The sequence below is a fragment of the Mesocricetus auratus genome, unplaced genomic scaffold (assembly GCF_017639785.1).
Source record: "Mesocricetus auratus isolate SY011 unplaced genomic scaffold, BCM_Maur_2.0 Super-Scaffold_100694, whole genome shotgun sequence".
Lineage (NCBI taxonomy): Eukaryota > Metazoa > Chordata > Mammalia > Rodentia > Cricetidae > Mesocricetus > Mesocricetus auratus.
This window is the reverse complement of record NW_024429268.1, coordinates 1,630,791-1,647,342: the sequence shown is the minus strand read 5'-3', so window position 1 is coordinate 1,647,342 and position 16,552 is coordinate 1,630,791. Positions and strand designations below refer to the sequence as shown.

The 16,552-nt window shown below is 37.1% G+C and overlaps 1 protein-coding gene across 1 annotated transcript in view; it reads left to right on the top strand.

The window, feature by feature from the left end:
• Window positions 1–16,552, top strand: part of Cntnap2 (contactin associated protein 2) — a 2,029,549-nt gene that overhangs the window by 796,821 nt on the left and 1,216,176 nt on the right. Inside the window, exon 5 of the mRNA XM_040740424.1 lies at window positions 14,487–14,690. Coding sequence (XP_040596358.1) covers window positions 14,487–14,690 — 204 coding nt within the window. The remainder of the gene's footprint in view (window positions 1–14,486; window positions 14,691–16,552) is intronic.

The window sequence follows — 16,552 nt, the reverse complement described above, 5'->3', positions numbered from 1 at the left end:
AGCTTATATAACACAAACTATAAGACCTTCACAGCTTTCTTGTGATGAGAACTTCCCAACAAACCTTTTCCAAGTGATATGAAGATGTTTTGAGCAATCATCACCCTACTCCCCTTCAAGATGCACAGGGTTGTCCAAAGGATGTTGTTAAACAGATCATACAAAACACACTCTCAATAGTGCGTGATCTAAAACCTGAACACAGAGCTTGGCCTTCATCTCCTACCCAGTTTTCTGCAACTCTGCACACAGACTCTGGCATGCTATTAACATTTCTTTCACTGGGCGGTGGTGGTGCACGCCTCTAATCCCAGCACTCGGGAGGCAGAGGCAGGTGGATCTCTGTGAGTTCGAGGCCAGGCTGGACTGACAACCTCCAAAACAATGCAGAGAAACCCTGTCTCGTAAAAACAAAAAAAAACCCAACATTTCTTTCTTAGTTATGTATAATTTCTTCAGCAAGTAAGTAAATCTGAAGATACAGAATGGTATGTAATAAACAATGGATGTATCTGGTAGTTATTCTCTCCAGGTTGTGATGAGTAACAAAATACCATAAAACAAGCATATACAATATTTCCAACAGTTCTGAGTCTGAGAAGTCCCAGACAAGAACCTGTCAGGCTGGCCAGATGAGACTTTGCCAATTCATAGATGTCATCTCATTGTGTTGTCAGGTAGTGAAAGGGCCAAGGAACTCTGAGACCTTTGTGTGAACACGGATACCAATCATGAGGTTTATATGCTCATGACCTAACCATCTCAAAAAGCCCTCGCCTCCTGAAGTCATCACATCATTATACCTTTATATAACCATATTTATAAAACAACAACATATCAATATTATATAACAATATGGCAAGGTTTTTTGCCATTAAATCAGTTTCTCTCCCAGGGAGAAAGATAATCAGAAAGAAAAATATCTACTTCCCCGGTCTGCATCAAAACTGAGAAGGCAAGGGAGACACTTCAACAGAGCTCCACGAGTTCACAAAGCCACAGGGCACATTTGCACAAGCTGCTTGTCTCCTCTGAGTGGTAAAGTTGTGAGGTCCAGTCCGGGAAATCCAATTCAGGTTATCTTTGTCAGGGCCTGGTTCTCTCATCAAGTGACAGGGACATTGTATGTTTGTAGAAATCAATTAATTTGGCCTGTTCACCAGGGCACACGTGAGTGTGCAGATGTCACGCAGTAATGGAGAGTACCCAAGTTCACAGTGAATCACGTTTCCTCTAGTGCCCAAGTCATTGAAGTGTGAGGATGACCAGGCCACAGAGAACCATTTACAGCTTTGACAGGCAGGACAGAGCCCACTCTAGCAGAGAGGAGAGAGCACATTATTTCAAAACACGTGCACATTCTGAGCTTTTTTTTCCTATCCTACTTTACTCTTGAGTTAATTTCCACCCAAAGGTACATGAAACCAAACCACACATAAAGACAGTGCTGATGTGCAAAACCAGAGAAACAAGTCCACAGCACTTGCTTCTATCAACTCATTTAGTTTTCAAGAAAACAGAAGAAAAAAAAGCTTAAGATTGTTCACCAGTTAACTCTTTATATTGCACTGGATTCATGAAAATTTGTGGAAGTTGTTGGTGAAATGCGTACCTATTGGGAGAATATCAAACTTGTAATTTTAAAAGGGTAGCTGTGTTCTATTGTTATTGTTGTTTGTTTTCTTATGGACTTGACACCATGCTTAGTCTGGAGCACAGGAATACGGGATACCTAAAGAAGCAACACATCTCTGAAATTGTGTTTAGCAATAAAGACAGTTAAGTATGTCAAAATGTTTAATGTTTTTAAGTTAAAATTCTACTAGTATCATTATTATTTATTACTATCAATTTGTGGGGGTGGGGTCCTAGGATAGTATTGCAGAGTTAGTTTTCAGTTTACTGTTTGTTGGTTCTAGGAGTAGAATCTATGGCACCAGGCAACCCTCTTTATCCACAAAGGCATCCCAATGGCCTGGATTTAGTGCCTTGGAGAGTAATTTTTGATCTTCGTTAAGGGTATATTCTAGTCCCTCAAGCATTTGTAGTACTGAGTTTATTAAACACTTAGACAAAGCTATTACTGGAAGTACTCCTTTGAAATTCCTTAGTCTGAGCAGCAGCAGAGGCATCATCCGAAAGCTGTGCACTCTAACAGTACAGGAATCACTTGAGTTATAGATCAGTGTGGCCTTTCTTCCCAGTACTAAGAGTATAGCTTCCTCCTTGCTGGATTTTGCTACCTCTGCCTAAGCCACATCTCCCACCATTCCTAGGAGTCTTGTGTTTGCATCTCTAAGAAGCAAACCTGAGCATACACCTTTTGCAGTAGATACCATGATTAAACCCATAGGCAAACATTTTCCATAGGTAGCATCTGGTCATTTGTCTTCTGATTGTCACTTCACCTATAACGCATGAGACTTTTGTGCTAAAGACATGTATAACTGAGCTCTTTAAGACAATTGCATTTTATTTTTCTCCATCTGCCTTAGCTCATCTAGATTTGAATTATTTTTTTAATCCACAAAGAATCTCATTTCTTTCTTTATGAAAATGTACATACCCTGTTTACAGATGGAGAGTTGGCTCAGCAGTTAATGTTATTTGTTGTTACTCCAGAGGACTTAAGCTTAGCCCCTAGTAACACAGAGACACCTAATAACTTCCTGCAATTCTAGCACCAGAGAAACTGGCCTCCACTGGCACCTACAAAGTGTGGCATAAATGCACATACATGTCCACACAAATAAAACAAGTCTTCACGTAGTATACATACATTTTTCTCAACAATCCCAAGTCATCCCCGAGGTTGTATATATGCATGCCCAAGATATTTCAGTGAATGCTAGTTCACAGGAGTTATTTAATGGTGGTTTCTATAACTTATTTTAAAAGACTTATTTGCAGATCTGTGAGGTACCTTGCTGACTACTCCTAGATTCATTTTTTGTTTGATTTGATGAAAACTTTCACTTTTCCTAGAAATTATGGTGAGATTTTTGAGGAAATGTGAACTAGAGTAAGGTCAAACTGGTTTGACCAGGTACGTAGCACTTAAAATAAGGCTTATCATGCCATTTCTTAAGACGAGGGTCAGCTGAAATGGGTCTATATTGATTCACCGGCCTCTGTCAATGTGTGGTGTGGCTAAGAGAGTTCCTTACACTTTCCATATTAAATGGTAAGGCCTACAAAGCAGGCATGAGTTTGGCTAGGTGGAGTATTTTCAGTGGACTCTAATGCCTAGGAGACACCTGACCTTGGGATGATTATGGAGGGTGGATAGTGACAGAGAACATATCAGAACATATGCTTTCAATAGAAGTAGAATCTGCTTGCAGACCTTCCAGGACTGTTTAACATTTGGTGTGTGCTTGAAGACTCCTCTAACTCGAGGAAGGGTGGTCCTCCAGCAATGACCAGACCTCCATGTCAAAGTACTGGAATGAAGGCAAGACATCACTAAGAGAGGGAATTGGAAGTGAACTACAGACATGGAAAGAAATATAGAGAGAGGCTGCCACTCATCTCCATATGTCTTGGTTTCCATGTCTCCTCCTTTGCTGATAGGAAGTATCGATGTCCTCCACATTAATGGCGCTCTGTGATAATAGTGCCTCAAATCAAGCCTCCTAACTCTGTGCCTCCAGAGCTCTGTCTTTCCATATACAGCACTAAGATTTAGATAATGATACTGAGAGTGATGTTTTAAATGGAACTAGTGATTTTAGTTTTCTTTAAAAAAAAAACCCAAGTGAATGCTAGGAATCCTTTGAATCAAATGAGCTCCGAGGATCTGCTTAATACCTGTTCCTATCATTCATTTTGTAACCTTTAATTGAAGCTCACAACCCAGGCGACCTTTACTTGGAAGAAAAGTAGATTTTTGTGAAGGTAACACTGAAGAAACCTTTTTGCTGGACAATAATGTTAGCACAGAAAAAAACAACTCATTTTTCTATTTTTGATTTATATAACAAAATAGCTTCCATGTGGATTTTCTACAAATGAATTTTCCCATATATTTTTATTTAACATTTTATGCATGTCACTTTCAGTTCCCTCTCCCTCCTCTCCTCCCCCACTCCCCAATCCTCCCAACCCACCACCCCCACTCCACCCCTCTATGCTCCCCAGGGAGGGATTTTCAGGGTCTGTCACATCATCCTGGGAAAGTTCATATTATTTATACACTATGAGGTATAATAGAGTTATAACCTACTTAGAAAAAAGATAGTTCTGAGTTTCAGGTATCCTATGAATTGTTAGCGGTGGGAGAGAATGGGGATGGTGGTATCTATAACAATGTACATACATGTGAGTGACCATTTCTGGAAGCAAAGGGCACTTTGAATTTCTTTTTATTTTTAATATGGAATAATGTAATTTTGGTAATGTGGTTACAAAATTTACTAACATTTTTCCTATGTCTAGCTTTAGTTCAATGAACCAACCACATAATGAACTACTTATAAGTCATTGCACATTATAGATTTTCATAAAGTAATTCAATGATAATAAAATATATACAGGAACAAATCCATCTTTCCTCTGAATGTCAATAAATATTTTATCTCAATTTGGTCCAAAATAACTATGTTAAATGAACGTCTTAGTAACTTAATAACCGTGGTGAAAGATTATCTTAATAAGCTTGCCAACTTTAATCTTGCAACAGGAAAATTTCTATGGAATACATTCAATTAAAAGAAAAATGTGTTATAACAAATCCCATGTAGAAGTTAAATGTTTAAGCCTTTCACTTATAAACAATTAATATATGGGTATAGTTACTATAATCATTTAAAACTATATTGAAACTCACAAATACAAAATTTAAGAAAATACATGTCTTTACATGATATTTGGATCTATTTTAAATATTGACTTCACAGACTCTTGTATAAGTTTGTAAGGATGCAGGAACATAATCCAATTCCCATTTTGCCTTTGTATTTCAAAGATATAATCTTTTTAGATCTATTTAAGAAGTGGATTTTATGCTAAGAAAGCAAAGTGTAATGATACAAGGTCTGTGCCTTGGAATGTAATATCTCCAGAGGAAATGAGACCTTAGCAATATAGTTTCAACACAGCCAGAAGAATTATGCCATCAAATTCTGCTAGGTCCAATGGAATATCATGTCATTTTTATCTTATATAGACAAACTCACTAATGGGTGAATCTATTCTGCAGGTTGGACAATGGCTGAAATGTAATCAGATGATGACAACATGCCCATTCCAGTGGAGACTCCCATGACCTCAGTGGTTTAACATCTTATCTAAGCACACAAGGAAGAATATGCTCTAAATAGTGAGACAGTGGGGGAAGGCAGGAGTTTCTATCGCTAATGTTCTACAATATACATTTCAGAACTTAGATTTTTTTCTTCGTGTCAAAAGTGTTCATTTCAGAAAAGTGTTCCTAGCTCCTAGAGAGTCAATGCAAGGGTTAACAGACATGTATGGGAATTATTCTTTTAAGACTACGAATGCAATACGTATTACCAAGTGTGGGCAGCTGTGTTATTACATATAAAGCTAGCCCATTAGTTTGAAACTAGAGAAGAACTATATTTCCTAGGACTTGGAAGGAGTTATGATAATTGGTCAGGAAAAAGTAGAGGAGCTCAAAAAAGTTCTGACTCTCCAGCTTAAGTAATTAGATATTAAGTTAAGAGAGTAAGAGCACAGAAGCCCGTAGAAGGAATTATATACTTGAAAAGTAGAGGCAGCTATATGCATGGAATATTCATGTAGATCTGTCTTCTTGGCAATTGGGCAATGGAGTGTAAACTTTACAGGGGAGAATGGACCAAAATGGTGGAAAAAAGAAACAGTTTCTATGTGATTTTGCAAGAGAAAAGAGTCAAAGTAACAAGAAGGAAACCATATATTAAGTAATGAGAGAAGAAAGCCTCTCTGAACCTATATAGGAGTGAGAGAAGAACTAAATAACACCAAAAAACAAACAGGAAAGTTAGGTAAAAGAGCAAAGTTTTAGTTTTAGTCATGGATCCTTGTGGTTTTGATTACTAAGAAAAGCTGGAAATGCAAAATAACATTAGCCATGAAAGCAAACCCAGGTGACCCCATGCTGTGAAGAACCTAACATCTAGAGCTTAGATTTTCCCAACACCCAATGTTATTTGCTACCTTTGCTTAGAGCATGGCAAAGGCTGGCATGACTTGAACTTGGGAGCATACTATTTGGTGGAAACAACTCAGTATACAGAACCTTCAGGTTTAGTGAAGGCTGAGGCCACTCAACCTGAACTTCCCTTTCGACTTTTCATGATCTATGTTCCCTGAGAAACACCTAAAAAAGGATCCTCTCCATCGAATTGCAGACTGTGTCAAAATCCCTGTCTTCCCTATGTTAGTACATGAGGAACTGAGGAGGTTCCTGTATAAGCACTGTAGATCTGCAGCACAGCAGGGAGGAACAGTAACTCAATATTAACAACTGAACAAGACCAGTGGAATCTAGTGAAGGTTGCCTGGCCAATACACAGCCTTGGTACTCTGGATGCTCACCATAAGTCCCAGATATTACCTGTCTCCAGGACCAATGTAATCGCCTATCCATGCTCTTCAGATCCAGTAGCTAATTTCATCATATGTACATAAGATAAATTACATCAGATGTTCAATTAAAAAAGAAAATGTAAAACTTTGAAAGGAGAAGTACAGTTATTTAGAAACGCATCCTAATCATTGATTTTTCAGCTGAGTGATTTTCTGACGAGATTTTTATGAACAGTTCAAGAAAGAAAGGAAAGATAGGAAGGGAGAGTCTTTGCAAAAGATGAGATTTAAACCAAGAAATAATTTTAGTAACTGGAGATCAAGTCACCGAATTAAGATTGCCAACAAAATAGGAGCGCTAGAAAGGTGAGACAGAAATGGAGAGATAAATTTAAAATGATGAAGAAGGACTATGGGACATATGGGGCATTATCAACTGTTCAAACACAAATTTTAGAATTTGAAAAATAAAAGGTAAAACACTTAAAATCTATTTTATTAAGGTCAACTAAATACTTAAAAATTTCCCCAAATTAAAAATAGACATAGATCAACAGATACAACTGAAAGAACCTCAACTAGCTTAAGCCAAAGCAAGCATTCACAAAGCACAGTGGAGTGGAACTGTCTAAAAATAGAGGATAGTGAGAAAAATCTTGAAATCAGAAAGAGAAAACTATCATGTCACACAAATAATGACCTATTAGATTCGTACCATCATTCATGAAAAAATAAGTCTATAAGCCAGGAGAAAATGGAAAATATATTAAAAGTGATAAAAAACAAACATCAAGTAAATCCAAACTCACCACCTAAGAAAACCATTGATAACAATTTTTTTACCTTCTAAATGTTGTAAGAAATAAAGTTTGTCCCAGATAAGCAAAAACTGAAGGGAATGACCTCCATTAACCTAGTTCTAGAAAATATTTATGTAAACCCAACACGAATAATGGAAGGATGAAAATGACTTCATTGTTCATGATTCATTAGGGAAACAGAAAGTAGAAATTGGGCTATACTATAGGAAGCTAGTTAATCCAATAATGGCTATCACATTTGAAAGAAGGAACTTGTTAGCCACTCAGTCCAATATTCTGGAAGTTTCAGCAATCCCATATGATACTGAAGGTCAGAAAGATCATGGAGAGACTTGTATGGAGTCCACATGAAAAATCAAAGAGGCTAGAGTGAAACATCCATGGGTCCTGTTGGGAGAGACAGGAGTACTCACTCAAGGTCATTACTTGACTGAACCTGATACAGGTCACACTTTCCCCAACTTGATTCCCAGTTCACATTGTGTATATGTCTAAACCAGCCTTGCAACGGATTGAATTCTACACCCATACGAAATTTATCAGACAAAAACTGCTTTTTAATTCATTTAATTCATTGCTTTTTAATTCGACCTTACTCAAATCTTCGGGACATGGGCAAATTGTAGACTAATTCTTTATGAGAAGTAACATAAATGGTTATTAGTCTAGTTTCCCATAGGCATGGTATTACCATCTGAAATCTCTTGAAGCTGGCCTTGATTGTACATAGTTCTATCAGCATTCATATTTTGAAGACCCACTAAATTCATTCACTAACTCCTGCTATTATCAGTCTTAGCTGTTTCTAGCCAACATCTCCAAACTTTTCCAAATCCCTCCTAGTACTCAGTTTCAAAATCCTAAGATCAATATAATCAGATTTATTTGAAACAATGGTCCCTGCTTCTCTCGTACCAATTTACTGTATTAGATAATTTTTAATTGCTATGACTATAAGACATGATAAAAATAAGAAATATGTGCTTTGTTTTATACCATTAGAGGATTTTAGTCCATCATAGCAAGGAAAACATGGCAGAGAGTTTGTTTCATAGCACAGAGAATGTTTGGTGGGGCTGTTTATATTAAAGCTTGATGGAACAGGCAGCAAGGTCATATTGGGAGCTGAGCTCCTTTACTAGTTAGCATAGAATGCTATAGGACATACTAAAAAGTACGAAGAAGAAGGGGGACTTGGACAGAGAAAATGACAATAGACTTTTAGGGACCAGGAAGTTTTCTGGGTAGACTGTGAAGTCCCTTGCATAGATGGATAAATGAGATGTCCAATGCACAGTGTATTTGTGTATAAACATATCTCAATATAACAATGGAACCCAGTAGTTGCACAATTATCTGTGTGTTTACAAATATATGTGAAATGTGTAAATTTCATTAAATATTTCAATAACAACTCTTCTGACATTGTTGCTCTTTTATGACATGGTATGAAACAATGATAAACAAAAGCTGTATCCAAAGAGTAGAATTTTAGTTTTTGTGAAAGTTGTTGGAGTTCTTTTTCATTGCAAAATTTCCCAAATAGTCTAGATCTGGTCATGTTGAAAGGATCTATTAAAACAATACACGCCAACTATTTAGGTTTAAGTCACAGATACGCTGAAAGAAAGGTGGCCTTGAAAAACATAGTTAGATCCAAGCATATGGAAACAGCCAGAGATAGATTCTATCAGAGCTTATGTCTACTCTGATGCCCAGTCAGGAAAGAGTGTTAGATGAATCCCTGCCCACAGTCATGACCCTAAAAGTTACCCACTATCATCAAGAATTTTCCAGATGCCTAGGATTTATTTGATGACTGTAGCTGTATATCTACTTAGAATTGTGGCATCAAAGAAAATGAAGGTTATTTTGGGAATGCCATCCAACCCAGTTCCTTAATTTTAAGTAAAACTTAACTTTATGATACCACCTTATTAAAATGTAAACAACAACAGCATGCAAGACATTCAACAAACCTTTATTGACATTAACTGGCCTTGATTTTTCTAATCCACAAGCTTTTAGAAGATAATTTTTATTCTTGAGGTTTGCTGGCTGCCAGCTCCAAGTTATGTGAGAGACCCTGTCTCAAGGGAATGAGCCAAGAGTTAAGGAGTTGAGCAGACAATATGCTCCCCTGGCTTCTGCATGCATGCAGGCACACGCATCTATACAACCCTGTGTGTATATACCACACACACACACACACACACGCAAACCAAATTCACTTTCACACCTACACTTACACAAGGAATAAATCTGAGAGGGTAGTGAGAATGAAAATATACTTCCTGTTATTTCATGAAGTATGTCAACATTTATAAATATGTTGACTTGAAAAAAATTACAGGGATATGCAATTCCATCTTGTATTTTTAAACCTTAGCATTAGATATGTATTTCAGACTTTTGAAGTCATTTTGTATCTACTTATTATGAATTCTAATATGATTATATATAATTTTCACACACAGATACTGTTATATATTAATATATAAAGCACAAATAATGCATATTATATGTTCTATAATACATGCAGCAAACATTATTTTATATCTATTTTCATGTGTAATATATAAATTGTAGTCATGTATATATTTAATGTGTGGATGATGCAACACTTTAGAGTACATAGATTCATAGATTTGTAGATAAAGTATAAAAATCTAATATTTTAACAAACCACTGCACGTTAACAAAATCTGATCCCTTTTTACCAGATTTTACATTCTACTTTTAATATGTTATATAATTCTGACACAATGTACATGTTGTGGGTAGAAATTATCCAAGATATTTTAAAATAATATGCCAGTGCTCACATGCTAAATATTCTCCAGAATTTCTTATACAAATTCAGAGAGTAAAAAAAAAAAAAACACAGCCCAATTAAGAAAACAAGAAGGGCCTCATTGCATGATGATTTGATGAGTTGGGCACACTCCCAGCTCCCTGAGTTATTGTTAGAAGCAGAAATGTGGAAACACTGTGATTTGGCATTCACTTTTGAATAGCCATTATTGTTGTTCAGATTGCTTAAACAGTTCAACCATACATATTTAATCACTATAGAGAAATCTTAATTTTAGGGAGTGATAAGTAATCAAAATCATAGGGAAAAAGTAACTTGTCCTAAAATAAGTACAACATATTATTAGACTTCAAGTGAAATTTTATTTAATCTTTCATAGGAAAAAGAACTAATCTGTGATGGGTGTTGTTTGCATTATTTTACAATATCTCAGACTCTTTTAAAGGAGTGTGATAAGTATTTAAGTATAAATCATATTACACATCATTTCATGGACCTTTATAATTTCCAAACTAGCTCTCCACTCACAGCCACAAGAGAATATGTGGATATTTCAAAATAATTTAAGCTTTGCAAGGAACGTATTTGACTTTGTAATGTAGGAAGTCTGGCTTGAAGATCATTTTATCAGTTTTTCAGCCTACCACTAAGGACTTATCATGGGTAAAATGAGGATGGGCAATGTGAATATCTTCCCTTCATGATTTTTATCAATGATATAGAACAGTCTAGAGGCAATAAACCACACCCACTGTCTCTGCCACACTTCTCTATTGTGCTAAGTGAGAAGCAGGAAAGCATCCACATTTGCACAAATCACTATTCTGTTCCTGGCACTGCATAGATATTTCTATTTATATGAACATATAAAGGTAGAGATTTCTTGCCTCTATCTAGATTGAAGGGACATTTGCTTCTTGAGAACTGAATGAGAAGCATTATATAACACAATTAATATATATAGAAGGCATATAAAACAAAGATGGCTCTATTATTCAATTGTCACTGATAGGAAGCTGGTGTCAAAATTACTCTCCAGAGGTCATAACTAACTCCCTTCCCATGGTTTTCATTTATCTGCTTTTCAATACAAAAAGGAATTTCTATGAACTGTGGGATTATAAATTCAAACTAAGATCTGAATAGAATATTGGGTACTGTTTTTCTTGCCTTTACCACTCATCATGGGTGATGAAGATATTGCCACTACAGTTCAGCTATGACAGTATGGATGATTAATATCTAGTTTAATTGGTTTTGCAGTGCAAGCAGAAGCCAAGACTTAATGATTGTTACTCCACCCTCTGTATTAATATAAACCCCCATTATGCGGTCACTGAGAATGGGAGTCTTATGATTATGAAGGGGTTTTTATGGGCAAGCAGCGTTGAATATGAGAAAACTGAAAGTACAAGTTTGACTCTTGAGACTTTCAATTAATTAATGTGCCCTTAAGAATGTATTTGCGTGTGATATGAATGAATATAGGTGTTCTGACGTTTGTGAATGTGTATGTTTGTGCCTGGCAAAGGTGAAAGTCAATGTCATGAATTTTCCTACGTCTCATCCTTACATTTTTGAGATGGGATGTCGCTGAACCTGGAGTTTATAGATTTGGAAAGATTAACTGAGTAGTAAGCTCTGGGGCTCCTCCTGTCTTTACCCATTCTAGGCTCACATTACAAGCTTGTCCCACCACAGCTGACTTTTTATGTGCTTGCATAACAAGCACTTTACTAACTGAGGCATCTCCTTAGTCCCTCTCTTAACAACAACAACAACAAAAACCAAACAAACAAACAAAACCAACCTTGTTTTGACTCTGATATAAAGAAATAGATTTCAGATCATCACCTCCATATTTTTAAAGCATGCAAAAGGCACCAGGCCATTGGTGGGTGTTGCATGCCTTTAATTCCAGCACTCGGGAGGCAGAGGCAGGCAGATCTCTGCAAGTTTGAGGCCAGCCTGGTCTACAGAGTGAGTTCCAGGACAGCCTCCAAAACAATACAGAGAAACCTTGTCTCGAAAAACCAAAAAAAAAAAAAAAAGAAACAAAAAACATGCAAAAGCTATTGGTAACTTCAAGGTAAACATATATTAAGCATTAAATAATGATAGAGCGAGTTACCACTCTTCACCCTCTAGAGACCAAACGCTTGGCATAACAGGTGTCAATCAAAAGGGCTGCATGGGAAGAGGGGCCTTCGCTTCCTCTGCCACCATGCTGGCAACATAGTTGGTCTAATGGCTCATTCTGCTTACTGCAAATCAGACTGCCCCACCAACCGCGGTGCTGGAAGTAAGTACATGCCAGAAAATCACAATATGAAATCAGAAAACATTTCTCCAGTGAGCTTTGCACTCCCTGTTCTTTCCCTCACTGTCTTCCCATAGGAGTATTTTAGGAAGAACCCTCATAGCCTAAAGGTTGGCTTTGTACAGAACTATGATTTTCTGGTACTTGAACAATCCACTTTGATTCAATTTTCTGCAGTTTCAAAATTAAAAGGTAACAGATATGGGATTTTGAAAAATACCTTCACAATAAATATCTAAAAATGTCATCTGCCTGATGTGGAATCCTGTGTCAATAAAGCACTGCTGGCCAATAGGAATTTAGATAGGTGGAACTAGGAGTCCAGGAGGACTCTGGGAAGGAGAAACAAAGAGAGTCAAGATGTAATGCCATGGGGTAGGAAGCCCAGAACTATTCTCTGGTAAGAGAAATACTTAGATTAACAATTATGGGGTAATTGCTTAAGTCAGAGATAGCCAGTAAGAAACAAGCAAGGCCAGCAGCTTCATAATTAATACAGCATCTTGTGTGTTATTTGGGGACTACAGCACGGCAGAGCCCAGGCAACTGGCGTGTGATAAACCAAAGCGGCTAGCAAGCAAAAGCTTCCCTTTACAACTCCCTGTTAGCTATAGAAATATTTAATCTGAATTTCAATAATTCTCCTTAGAACCATTCCATCAACTGGAAACCCAATTCCAAAGACATGGACAAGACACATTCCTCTCTCTCTCTTACTGCTGAATAAGTGACTAAAAGAAATGTAAAAGGGTATTAATGATGAAGCCAATGTAACATACAATCTGCACACTCACCCACTTATGACCACTATACTCCTGCCACAGTACAGCTGGGTATTTGTTAGTCCAACTCATAAAGAGTAACTCAGGATATCTTAATTTAATGATGGAGCCTAATTTATTAGTGCCTGCTTTCATTACTCCAAATGCACGGGGTCAGTATGGAGTCTGGGACAGATATCTAAAGCTGTCCAAGAGGACATGTTGGAAAAGGATTCCTAAAGTACAATTAGTTGCAAAAAAATTCTACAACAAACTTACTAAAATGTAGAAGAATGTAAACAATAGGTAAAATCAGTATACCATCCAACACTATATTTTAAGTTTTTGCACACTTACATTTAGAAAAGAGAATCAAACTTTCAAATTAAAATGTATTTACTAAGTTATAAAGAATTATCTTCCTTAAGGAAGAAATATTAAATCTCATAATTACTTAGAAGTAAACTTTTTTGGAATGCTTCAGAATCAAAGGTAGTGGTTGACTACAAGGAACCAGTGTCTCCCTGACACAGCAGGGCAGCTCCAGATATTAGACTGTTAGCAGTTGGGGCAACATGGGCAAAACCTGTGCAAGCCCATGTCAAAACAAACACCAGCATAAGATGGGGGAGCTTGGCACACAACCCCACCCATTCTGTGGAGCTATTGGCAATCTTTAGCTTCTGGGAAATACAGAAACAGTTTTCTGTAAGCATGTAGCTGCTGATTAATTGGCCACTCTCCAGTAGCAGACCGAAAATTCAGTAAATTTGGACAATGCAAGTTCGTCTTGATGAATATTTATGTATATATATTTGTGTGGTTAGGGAAGGGGATTGGATCTGTAAAACATTGGGAGGTTGAGTGAAAATTATCAAAGCTTGCTGTATGAAACTCTCAAAGTATTAATTAATTTTACTTATTTTCACTAAACTATACATTTCCAAATTAAAAATTTAGCTGTATTCATAATAAATGAGTTTGTATTATTAATATAGTAATTAAAATGAAATTGTATATTGATAGGTGTCTTTATGACTGTTCATATCAAAACTCACCAGCCAAAATCCACTTTAGATAATGTGGTGTATTTAAAGAGAAAAGAAAGAAAAAGGCACTTGCATCTATGCTTCTCAGGATAACACTCAACTCCCATTTTCCTGAGCAGGCACTAGCTGGATGTGGATGCTTGTCTAAAGCTACCAGACTAATGACGTCTTTTTCTCTCCTCTCAGGGGCTGATGTTATCAACTTCGATGGCCATGTTGTGTTACCATACCGATTCAGAAACAAGAAGATGAAAACACTCAAAGATGTCATTGCTTTGAAATTCAAGACCTCTGAAAGTGAAGGAGTAATCTTGCATGGTGAAGGACAACAAGGGGATTACATTACCTTGGAACTCAAAAAAGCCAAGTTGGTCCTCAGTTTAAATCTAGGTTTGTTGTGATTTCCTATTATATTTTCCCCAGTCTTTGAAATATTTATAAAGAAGGAGCTGGAGAGATGACCCAGCAGCTGAAAACACTGGCTGCACTTGCAGAGGGCCCAGTTTCCATTCCCAGCACCCACATGATAGCTCACAAGTGCCACCCCGGGAACTCCAGGTCCATGGGATCTAATTATACCATTTGATATCCATGGGCACCAGGCATGTACATGGTGAACATACATATGTGTAGGCAACACACTAATACATATTAAATAAATAAATCCAAAGCATTTTAAATGTTATATACTTCTTTAAAATTCAGATTTATTGTCAATTATTTTTCCATCTATAGTAGCAGATTATCTGCTAGTATACCTATCTCTGTTAGTCAACTTTTTAATCACTGTGACAATATACCTGGAAAAAATTACTTAAAAGAGAAAAGATTATGTTGGTTCCTGTTTCAGATGTCTAAATCTATAGTTACTGGACCCATAGTTCTGGGATACTGTTGAGGCAGAACACCATGGGGAAAAGGGCACAATGGAACCAATATGCTTGTGGAGGTCACAAAACAGAAAGAGTAGAAGAGACTAGAAACAAGATAGACACTTTGGTGTCCCAATGTCTATGACCTATGTCTTACAACCCAAATCTACCCCTTACTGTCTGTCACCTCTCAATATCACAATCAAATCATTATTTCAATGGTGGGTTGACCGATCCGTCAATGTGGTCAAGGTCACCATCATCCAATCATTTTTCTAAACCTCATCAACTGGTACCAAAGCTTTTTACCATCAGTCTTTTGGGGAACACTTTAGATTCAACACATAACATTACTCATTCAACAAAATGTGTGCTGAAACACTCATACTATGCTCAATGTTGTGGTAGCAGGCAACATACATCAGAGAACAGAAAGACAACATCTCATTAAGTCTGTGAACTACCCCAGTGGGAAATCAGTTCAGTAAGCGTGTATATATTGAACTCAGATTTAAATGCCACCTTAAGAAGCCATAGGACCAATATCAGAATGTATAAGGAAAAAACCCTCTGTTAGGGAATTAAACGCACAGTGTTCAAGGTAAGAACTGAGTGATGGAGGAAAAAAAGCATGAAAATAACAGAAGAGAAAAGATTGCACAAGGAGTGACCATTGCAGACAAAGAGCTCACATGCTTAGGGAACTTAAAAAGCAAACTCTATAGAGGATACAAGCAGTGAGTTTCTGAAAACAAGGAAGGGAGTCTGGGAGATGGAGGTTGTTCAGATTCTGTAGGATGTTAACATTTGGATATTAACAATGAACAGCTATATGATGCTCACTTCGGAGATGCACTGACAGTCTCATGGGAAGAACTGCCTAAGACATCTTCATGGCTGGGGAGAGGTGGTGCTGACATCCATGAAAAATTACCAGGGGAGATAAAGACAAATGTATCAAAGAAATTATGTTAGTGGTGAATCCAGAATGACGATTGATGGATTGTGTATGAAACAGGAAGAGAAGCAAAGACTAGTTCCTAGGATTTAGGCTCGGTTGTTATAGGAACGGTTAGTGTCATTTTCAGAAATTGAAAATAAAAACATGGCAGAAGGAATTGCAGGGGATTAGTGGGAAGACAGCACATTTGAGCTGCCTATTAATAAGAAAAAAAGGTGTTTATATGGGGTCAATTACAGCATATCAGAGAGGAATGCATGATGCGGGTAAACTAAGCAGTAAGTAGAGACTAGAAAAGTAAAGAGTGTGTAGTACTCCAGAATCCAAAGAAAGAGAAGTGAGCTGTGCAATGTAACTCACCCTAGATGTCAGCTCACATGGAGACAGACAGGTGAGTACTGACTTTGCCAATACGAAGG